The following is an 11,224-nucleotide window of genomic DNA, read 5'->3' on the forward strand; positions in this document are numbered from 1 at the left end:
AGAGCAATTTCAGCTGATTGACCCCAACCTCAGCCGGCAGCATATTTGACTACAAAATGTTCAGGCCCAAAGTGTGACATTGAAGGAGCACTTAGCATGTACCAGATAGATTTTTTTTAATAACTTGATGTGATTTGTCAGTTTAATGACAATCAGAAGTCAATTTACTGTACCAGAACTACTTATGGGAATTGATGTTTCGATATGGAAACCATTATCGATTCTGCCTATATTCTTTATTTATTCCCTTACCAATTCCTGATCAAGGCCTACAGAGGTCTTCAGTGTCAGTGCAGCTGTCTATCCTGTTTTCTGAACTCAGAGTTTGACATCATGATTTGAAATTCTGCCATAGCATCCCCGGCTGAATGATGGTCAGACCCTTTAACTGATGATTCACAGTGTTTATTTTCACAAACCTTGTACACACTTGAACACACCATAAGAGCTATGAAAGAGGTAAAAAAAAAAAATCTATGTAATAAGGCAAGTGGCCTCTGTGTATGTGTACGAGGTCTGTTAGAAAAGTATCCGACCTTATTATTTTTTTAAAAAACCATATGGATTTGAATCACGTGTGATTACATCAGCCAAGCTTGAACCCTCGTGGGCATGCAAGAGTTTTTTCACGCCTGTCGGTGACGTCATTCGCCTGTGAGCACGCCTTGTGGAAGGAGTGGTCCAGCCCCCTCGTCGGAATTCCTTTGTCTGAGAAGTTGCGGAGAGACTGGCGCTGTGCTTGATCAAAATTTTTTCAAAAACTGTGAGGCACATCCGAGTGGACACCACTCGAGAAATTCAGCTGGTTTTCTGTGAAAATTTTAACAGCTGATGAGAGATTTTGGATTGTTTCTATCGCTGTAAGGACTTCCCACGGAGCGGGACGTCGCGCAGCGCTCCGAGCCACCGTCGTCATCCTGTTTCAAGCTGAAAACCTCCAAATTTAAGCCTCTGTTGACCCAGGACGTCGTGAGAGAACAGAGAACTTTCAGAAGAGGTCGGAATCAGCAGTTTATCCGGACATTCCACTGTTAAAGGAGATTTTTTTAATGAAAGATGTGCGGACGGATTGGCGCGTCGGCTTGCCTGCCACAGTACTGCTGATTCCGACCTCTTCTGAAAGTTCTCTGTTCTCTCACGACGTCCTGGGTCAACAGAGGCTTAAATTTGGAGGTTTTCAGCTTGAAACAGGATGACGACGTCGCCTCGGAGCGCTGCGCGTCGTCCCGCTCCTTGGGAAGTCCTTACAGCGATAGAAACAATCCAAAATCTCTCATCAGCTGTTAAAATTTTCACAGAAAACCAGCTGAATTTCTCGAATGGTGTCCACTCGGATGTGCCTCACAGTTTTTGAAAAGATTTTGATCAAGCACAGCGCCAGTCTCTCAGCAACTTCTCAGACAATGAAAATCCGACAAGGGGACTGGACCACTCCTTCCACAAGGCGTGCTCACAGGCGAATGACGTCACCGACAGGCATGAAAAAACTCACGCATGCGCACGAGGGTTCAAGCTTGGCTGATGTAATCACACGTGATTCAAATCCATATAGTTTTTTTAAAAAATAAAACTGTCGGTTTCTTTTCTAATAGACCTCGTATACGTACATGTGTAGACGTTTGATCAAAGAGAAACTGGGGAGAGCTAAAATTTGCCGTTTGGTATGTTTATGTATTTTGGGTTAAGGATGAACGCCACGAAAATGTTAAGTTGATACGACTCATGTTTTTTGAGAAATTGGGGATATTAGTTAACAACGGTGAACAATGGACATTGATAATTAAATTCTGGACTCACAACACCATTCCAAATGTCAACATTGAAAAGAGGAACTGGTAACACGTCTGACACAATAACATTGTATTGACATTGTTTTTTGGTTATATTACTTTTTGATGTCAGTCAACATGACATCGCTCCCAATGTTGCAACAGTGAAATGTGATTAGGCTATTCTTTTTCTATTTTTCTATTCTATTTTTAATTTCTATCAGAAACCCATAGCAAGTGAATTTATTCATTGACACAAAGCAACAGATGTGTTATTTAATTTGAACATTTATTATAAGTTGAATATTGTGTTGAATATGTATAGTGAATATCTATGTTGATCTGTCCATTTTTACATTCATTTTCTGACACTTATTCAATCCGGGTCACGGTGGCAGCAGACCAAGCAGCTCATCTCATACTTCTCTATCCTCAGCTGTGTCTTCCAAGGGAATCCTGAGGCGTTCCCAAGCCATCTGGCAAATATAATCCCAACAGTATGTCCTGTGTCTTCCCTGGGGACAACCAGGGGGCATCCTCACCAGATACCCAAACCACCTCAGCTGACATCTTTCAGTACGAAGAAGCAACGGCTCTACTCAGGGTCCCTCTTGGATAGTCGAGCTTCTCACCATGTTGATCCAGTATCAGGATTTCAACACTGATGTATTTTTGGATAAATTTTCAATTTCAATTTATTTTCATTTATATGGTGCCAAATCACAACAAGGTTGCCTCAAGGTTCTTCACACAAGTAAAGTCTAAGCTTACTAACCCCCAGAACAGCAGTGGTGAGGAAGAAACCTCAAGCAGACCAGTCTCAAAGGGGTGACCCTCTGCTTGGGCCATGCTACAGACACAAATTACAAAACAATTCACAAAACGATATATATGCTATATTTTGCAGGTGGAAGAAAGCGGTCCTTGTAATATCTCTATTGTGGAGGTCAAAGGACAATGCAGGATCAAAAATTACCCCAAGGTTCCTCACTTTGTCAGGGTGATGTATGACACACAAGTCTAGACCAAGCGTTAACTGGTCAAATTGATGCTGATGTCTCACTGGACCAAGAACCATCATTTCAGTCTTATCAGAGTTTAAAAGTAGGAAGTTTCCAGACACCCAGCTTCTCACTGATGCAAGGCAATCTTCTAAGGATTTTATGTGAATGAGATTACCAGCAGTTATCGGCATGTATAACTGAGTATTATCAGTATAGCAGTGAAAGGTAACCCCAAAATGCCACAATATGTGCCCAAGGGGTGCTACATAAAGGGAGAAAAGCAGGGGGCCTACGATGGACCCCTGCGGAACCCCAAATTTCATGTCACTAAGGTTAAAGGTAGTGTTATTGTACACAGTGAGAACGACTGGTCAGGTATGGTGTCAACCATGCAAGGAGACTCCCAGTAATCCCAAAATGATTCTCCAGCCTATTGAATAGAATATGATGATCCACTGTATCAAATGCAGCACTGAGATCTAACAACACCAGAACTGTAGTGGTTTCTGAATCCATTGCAAGCAGAATTTTCCAGAATTTTAGAGCAAAATGATAGATTTGATATCGGCCTACAGTTTTTCAATACACTAGGGTTGGTGTGGATCCAGTGTATTTTCTAAATTGATTCAACGTCAGACTTCAGCATGGATCATTGTCATTTTATCTGAATGATGGCTCCGAAATAAGTGAATCTCTCAACGTGTTTGAGAGTGTGTGTGTATATATATATATATATATATATATATATATATATATATATATATATATATATATATATATATATATATATATATATATATATATATATATATATATATAGCCGAGTCCAAGAGCTCAATTATACATTAACACAGTTTGTAGGATATTTCCAAACCGACAAACAAAAGAAAAGAAAGAAAAAGAGTCTTGTGGCTGACTCGTGTTCCAGGATCTAAAAAAAAAAACACAAGAAAAAAAAAATCTTCCACTTGGAATTCGTTTTGCGGTTTTATTTTAACAAACTATTCTATTGAGACTCCTACACATTTAATAAAAAGAATAATATTGCCCACCCTCCAGTGTGGTAGAGGGCACTAGTAGTTCTTTAAGGTTGCCTGTTAGCTACCACTGACGACACGCAGAAGAAGTCTGTGCGGTCAGGCTGTGAGGGATCATGATGTGTTTAAGTTTTGTGAGAGGAGCAGCAGCAGGGTGACGGTTTGTTTAACGTCAAACTCCTGTGCCTGTATTTAATATCTGTCACTTCAGCCGCACGCCGAGAGGCAGCTTTCAGTCATGGACTTACACATACTGGACCACAGGCTCCGGGTCACCAGCATATCCAAGAACGGGCTGATGCATTTCACATACTCTCTGATCAAACTGATATTTCTGCGGAACAGGACACGGTAAGAAGATCGATTATCGATCGGATGAGACGGCGGTGAAGTTAGATTGAAATTCAGTTCGGATGAGTGTGTGGCTGTGGTGTGTGAGCTGTGAGTTGAGTGAGTTTACAGGGCGCTTTGACCGAACATGTTCCCTGCAGAGAATAACAGGTCTTCAACCTGAACATTTTGAAGCCAAATGCGTGCGTGCGTGTAACGTGTCATGCGTTGAAAGTAGCCGCATGTTTTCGCGAACCTTCATCCGTGTTTTGACAATAAAAGTAACAGTTCACATAACACATGAATCAAAAGTGATGAGGATCATACAACAAAGTGCAAAACGTGTTCCCATGGTGGTCATCAGGAGGGGAGAAAATTAAAAGGTATGCAAAAGATCGACTAGATTTAAAAAGAAGCTTCTCCTAAGCAAAACTATGCAAATAATCCTAAGAAGAAAATTACCTGGAGAAGGTCTGTCAAAATGGTACTAATAATACATAAAATGGTCCTGATCACTGAGATGTAGAAGTCTTCGTTTAACACTTTTATTTTGGTAGGCTCTTTAGTAGGGGTGTAACCATACACTAACTCCACAATATGATACACCTGTCACAATTCAGTACATATCATGATTCACCTACGACAATTCAGTACACATCACAATACATAACACGAGGCACCTATCACAATTCAGCAGTGGTGGGCACAGATAACCAAAAAATAAAAAAAAAGTTATCTTTGATAAAGATCAAACGATAAACCACCGAAAAATGTATCGGAAGTTACAGATAACTGATAAATTCCAGTATTGTCTCTGGTACATTTGCAACTACTTATAAACTGAATTTGAGTTTTAACACCACAATAGCTTCTAGTAATATTAAAAGTGACAACAAACCCAAACAATGAGGCCACACTTTTGTCTTGGAACATCCTGCCCTTGCTAGAAGCTCTTGTTTACACATGGCTTCCAGCACAGAGGCACCCTGAGAGCAGCCATAAAGCCCAGCTCTCTATCAATCACAACAGTCCGGTAGGCGGAGGTCTTGGAAAATAAAGTCATGCTGACTTATGGTTTTCATTTATAAATAACATTAATACCGATAGAATAACTCCATTAATGTCAGTTCTGTCATTTGTACAAAGTTAAAATATAACATATATCTTTTAATGTTGAATAATGCACTAATTCTGAGGTTTTGTAACAAACACAGACAGATCGCAAAGGATTCTGGGTAAAAGTGCCTCTGCTAAACACTGATTGGTTCAGTCATTCATTATGTAAACCAACACGTTAATGTGATGTGTGTCGTGTGTTGGTGTTTACAGATAAATGTGCTTTTGTAAAATATTCCATTTTTTATTTGTAAAAACAGGCATTTTTACAGAGCCCTGGAAGTGTCATCGCAAAATGTTTTGCATGTGGAGAGAATGTGCGCATGTTTTATTAGTGCCGTGCGCACGTTTGATGATGTTGTAAAACGTGCACTCAATAGTCTTGACACATAAATGTTGGCTTTACACTGTGCGAGTTTTGGCCCTTTTTCAGATGATTTTTCAGTCGTGCGAGAATTTTTTGGACCGAGTTTCAGGTTAATCGCGTGTCCTGTATCGTGTAGTGTACATGGAGTAACAAGCTGTGTTTAACATCTCATGACCACCTCCTGATCACCGATCGTATGGTCAAATTAAAATCAAACCTGTTTGATATTATTCTGGTCGGCCGTTGTGAGGGTATCCTGCTGCTGAAGAGCTACAAGCATTCAATCGCTCGCACTGTGCATGTGCAAACACCACAGAGCTGTCTTGTAATGTTATTTTTTGTTGTTTTGTTTTGTTTTTAAACTTAATTTGTAAAAAAAAAAAGCCATTTGCAAAGCCAACAAGTTGATTTGACTACCATCTGATATAACCGGGGTCAAAGGAAATAGAACACTGCCATCTACTGGTGCCCAGACGCTTAGTACTTAGGGCGAATAGTGCCATGAACACTGCTGGCCAGTAGATGGCAGTAGAGGCCTGCAAAACTTGCCAAAACAAAATCCCAGATAATCCATGCTACATTTAAGATGTGTGGAATTTAACAAACACAAATACAGTAACGTCTGTAAACGCAGAGAATATATTCATGAGAGTTTTAGACACTAGAGTTTAATGCTGCTGTCCGTGGAGCCTGAACAGAGTGTCTGAAATGCATTTGTCCTGTCGTGAACATACTGACATTAGACTATTCTGCTCACAGCAGTGCTCACTAAAACCTTAAAATTAGCACATTACTTTAAAACTAAAACATATATCTGATATTTTCACTTTATAAAACGTCAGACATGACAGTAATTTTAAATAACTTGTCCAAAATTAGTTTGGTTAAAATTTGAACCATAAGTTAAAAATGTATGCCTCTGGATGACTTGGGTGATATTGCCAGCGTATCAGTATGGTGTTAAAGGAAATGTTTTTGCCTGCAGAGGATAGAGTGGTTTCTTCTGGAATCAGCTCTCTTCTGTTTGCAGAGGGTAGAACTATGCATCTGTTAGGAAACTTTTAACAGGTAGGTGCTCAACTGATTTTAAATTTTAAAAGTGTTTATCACTGTTGATCTTTGTTTACTATGTTATCGGTCTAAAGGTTATCGGACAAAAATGTATCGGAAGATAATTAGTCCAATAATGGTTTTTAAAGTTATCTAAAAAGATAATCCGATAATGAAAACATTATCTTCGATAATCATCTGTTATCGGATTATCGGAACTATGCCCACCACTGCAATTCAGTATATATCACAACACAATACACATCACGAGGCACCTGTCACAGTTCAGTATATATCACAACACAATACACATCACGAGGCACCTGTCACAGTTCAGTATATATCACAACACAATACACATCACGAGGCACCTGTCACAGTTCAGTATATATCACAACACAATACACATCACGAGGCACCTGTCACAGTTCAGTATATATCACAACACAATACACATCACGAGGCACCTGTCACAGTTCAGTATATATCACAACACAATACACATCACGAGGCACCTGTCACAGTTCAGTATATATCACAACACAATACACATCACGAGGCACCTGTCACAGTTCAGTATATATCACAACACAATACACATCACGAGGCACCTGTCACAGTTCAGTATATATCACAACACAATACACATCACGAGGCACCTGTCACAGTTCAGTATATATCACAACACAATACACATCACGAGGCACCTGTCACAGTTCAGTATATCACAACACAATACACATCACGAGGCACCTGTCACAGTTCAGTATATATCACAACACAATACACATCACGAGGCACCTGTCACAGTTCAGTATATATCACAACACAATACACATCACGAGGCACCTGTCACAGTTCAGTATATATCACAACACAATACACATCACGAGGCACCTGTCACAGTTCAGTATATATCACAACACAATACACATCACGAGGCACCTGTCACAGTTCAGTATATATCACAACACAATACACATCACGAGGCACCTGTCACAGTTCAGTATATATCACAACACAATACACATCACGAGGCACCTGTCACAGTTCAGTATATATCACAACACAATACACATCACGAGGCACCTGTCACAGTTCAGTATATATCACAACACAATACACATCACGAGGCACCTGTCACAGTTCAGTATATATCACAACACAATACACATCACGAGGCACCTGTCACAGTTCAGTATATATCACAACACAATACACATCACGAGGCACCTGTCACAGTTCAGTATATATCACAACACAATACACATCACGAGGCACCTGTCACAGTTCAGTATATATCACAACACAATACACATCACGAGGCACCTGTCACAGTTCAGTATATATCACAACACAATACACATCACGAGGCACCTGTCACAGTTCAGTATATATCACAACACAATACACATCACGAGGCACCTGTCACAGTTCAGTATATATCACAACACAATACACATCACGAGGCACCTGTCACAGTTCAGTATATATCACAACACAATACACATCACGAGGCACCTGTCACAGTTCAGTATATATCACAACACAATACACATCACGAGGCACCTGTCACAGTTCAGTATATATCACAACACAATACACATCACGAGGCACCTGTCACAGTTCAGTATATATCACAACACAATACACATCACGAGGCACCTGTCACAGTTCAGTATATATCACAACACAATACACATCACGAGGCACCTGTCACAGTTCAGTATATATCACAACACAATACACATCACGAGGCACCTGTCACAGTTCAGTATATATCACAACACAATACACATCACGAGGCACCTGTCACAGTTCAGTATATATCACAACACAATACACATCACGAGGCACCTGTCACAGTTCAGTATATATCACAACACAATACACATCACGAGGCACCTGTCACAGTTCAGTATATATCACAACACAATACACATCACGAGGCACCTGTCACAGTTCAGTGTCAGCCTGATCCCGTCAGATCTCAGAAGCTAAGCAGAGCAGGATCTGGTTAGTACTTGGATGGGAGACCTCTTTGGAACACCAGCGGCTGTGTGTGTTTCTCCAGGTAAACTGGAGTTGCGTCAGGAAGGGCATCCGGCATAAAACTTGTGCCAATTACCAATGCAGATCTGGCTGTATCCCCTGTGGCGACCCCGAACAAAAAAAGCAGCCGAATGAACAACACGCTAGACCTATGATGATTTGGCACATATCTTGATTCACTTCTACCATCGACATTAACGCTTGTGCGATTGTCCAGGACAAGTGTAAAATGTGATCAAACAAACAATAGCCCTAAATCGTTGTCCGACCAGACAAGTTGTTTTCTTATTTACATCACGTCTTGTGTCGCACCTCGCGAGAAAGCGTCTTTTTCCCGCTACTCTCCATGCAGCGGACAATCTGAAAACATGATATCACAGGGTTTTCCCCAGAAAATGGAACAGCGGTGCCGCGCCATCAGTGTTCTGATAGTGCCGTCACACTCTACTCTGCTCTCAGATAGTTTTTCTAAAATCCAGCCAGGCTGTTTGTGCTGAACTGCCCGCTCGCCCCTCCGCTGGCAGAGAGCCAAGCAGCGCTGCAGCTCAAAGAGCACAGTGGAAAAAAAAAACCACTCCGTCAAAGTCTTCAGACAAAAAAGAGCTCCTTCTGCTTGCATAGCTCCAGAAATTCATTTATAGGCTTTACTTTACAGTTTTACAGTTGAAAGCCTTCATGTTTCCAAAGTTTGCTCAAATACGGTGTGAGAGTGAAGAGACTGTCATTCTCTCAGAGAGAGAGAGAGAGAGAGAGAGACTACAGTTGTAAAAAAGCAATTAAACAATTTTAGTAAACGATCATCTTCACCACACAGCCTCAGTGAAATAGTAAGGTGTGAAAAACTGATTCAGAAAGTTTTTTTCATCTAGGATTCATCTTTAAAAGAGCAGATTTACTCCTTTTCTTCTTCCAGAATTTTTTTTTTCATTTTCTTTTTATTATTGTTGTTTATGCACCAATGACACCAGATCAAATTACTTGTATGTGAGAACTTACTTGGCAATAAATTTGATTCTAATTTGACAATCAAATCAGTCCAGATTCAGCTCTTGTTCAAACAAGACAATTAAGGGTTATATTGATTTTTTTAAATTTTTTTAAATAAGTATGCAATTCCACTCAGAAATGTTGAAAAAAAAAAAAGGCTAAACTGTCAACATGACAGAAAAAACTCTGCACAGGTGCAGTGTAGAAGAGAGCAAATTTTATGTCCATCAAATATTAAAGTGTTTTCAATGTCATTTATTTTCTTAACATCAACAGAAAAATACAAAAAAGAACTTTGATATTACAATATGTGTACATTTTTTGTCTATTATTCTTGCTTTCAATACACATAAAACCAGTCAAAATGACTCGCAACACGCGCCACCTTGGGCGATAATTGCCAACAGCACTGCTGCGCTAAAAATTTCTGGGGAGAACCCTGTATGATGTGTGCACAAGACCGCTGTATGGAGTGTGTGTTCGTAGCATCTTCTTGCGAGATGCTGTGGCAGGAAACATTAGATAACAAACATCACATTAACACGCCTTTTGAAGAATATATTGACTTTATATATATACTTTTCTAAAACCTCCGAAACCGGGACAGATACCAGGGAACGCACCAGTCAAACGCAAAGCATCAACCCCTGCAAGTGTAGAACCTTCAAAGAAGAGGTATGAAGAGAAAGGAAGAGAGAGGAAGTTTGTGAGTAGCTGGACACAGGATTATCTGTGACTGGGGCACAAGGAAGAGGACAACACAATATACTGCCATGTCTGTTGGGATTTTCCTTTAATTGCAGACCAGTAAGTCATTTTTAAATGTTGAAATAAAAGAATTTGATTTGCTTTATCAAAAAACATACTGGCAAATGATCATGCATTGAACAGTGATGAATTCAGACAACACACAGGAGAGAATTGGCATATTGGCATTTACCAATTATTTAAATTTTTCCCCAATTATGAACAATCACAGGAGAGAAACATTATGAGCTATGTCTTGGTTAACGGATTAAAAGGCTAGAGGCTATGCATTCAATATGTAATAAAATTTATTTTTTGGAAATTCAATTTTACCACCCACACAGGAGAGAAGCAATTTATGAAAAAGTGTAATTTCAGTACTTCCACAGTAGCATGCCCCAGACACCCCTAGGTGACACGCGCCATTGGCATATGTATCGTGTACCTTCGGCATGTGTCACGCGGCTCGCTTGTCCGGGCAACCAGCTTTTCCTATAGGACAAGTACACTAAAAAGCTTAATGTCAATGCCTGGGCTGCATATCACAATACACCTATGACGATTCAGTACATATCGCGATTCTGTGCATATCATGATAGACTTAGGATGATTCAGTTCATATCATGATAGACCTATGCCAATTTGGTACACACACACATATATATATATATATATATATATATATATATATATATATATATATATATATATGTATATATATATATATGTATGTGTATATATATATGTATGTGTATATATATATAT

At 39.7% G+C, this 11,224-nt stretch overlaps 1 protein-coding gene across 1 annotated transcript in view; it reads left to right on the top strand.

Annotated features, from left to right (window-relative positions):
• Nucleotides 1-3,902: 3,902 nt before the first annotated feature.
• The window catches only part of castor1 (cytosolic arginine sensor for mTORC1 subunit 1), a 52,565-nt gene continuing 45,243 nt past the window's right edge, over nucleotides 3,903-11,224 (top strand). The window contains exon 1 of the mRNA XM_034170890.1: nucleotides 3,903-4,161. Within this exon, the coding sequence (XP_034026781.1) occupies nucleotides 4,049-4,161 (113 nt within the window). The 5' untranslated portion in view covers nucleotides 3,903-4,048. The remainder of the gene's footprint in view (nucleotides 4,162-11,224) is intronic.

This window comes from Thalassophryne amazonica, chromosome 5 (assembly GCF_902500255.1).
Source record: "Thalassophryne amazonica chromosome 5, fThaAma1.1, whole genome shotgun sequence".
In the NCBI taxonomy this organism is placed as follows: domain Eukaryota; kingdom Metazoa; phylum Chordata; class Actinopteri; order Batrachoidiformes; family Batrachoididae; genus Thalassophryne; species Thalassophryne amazonica.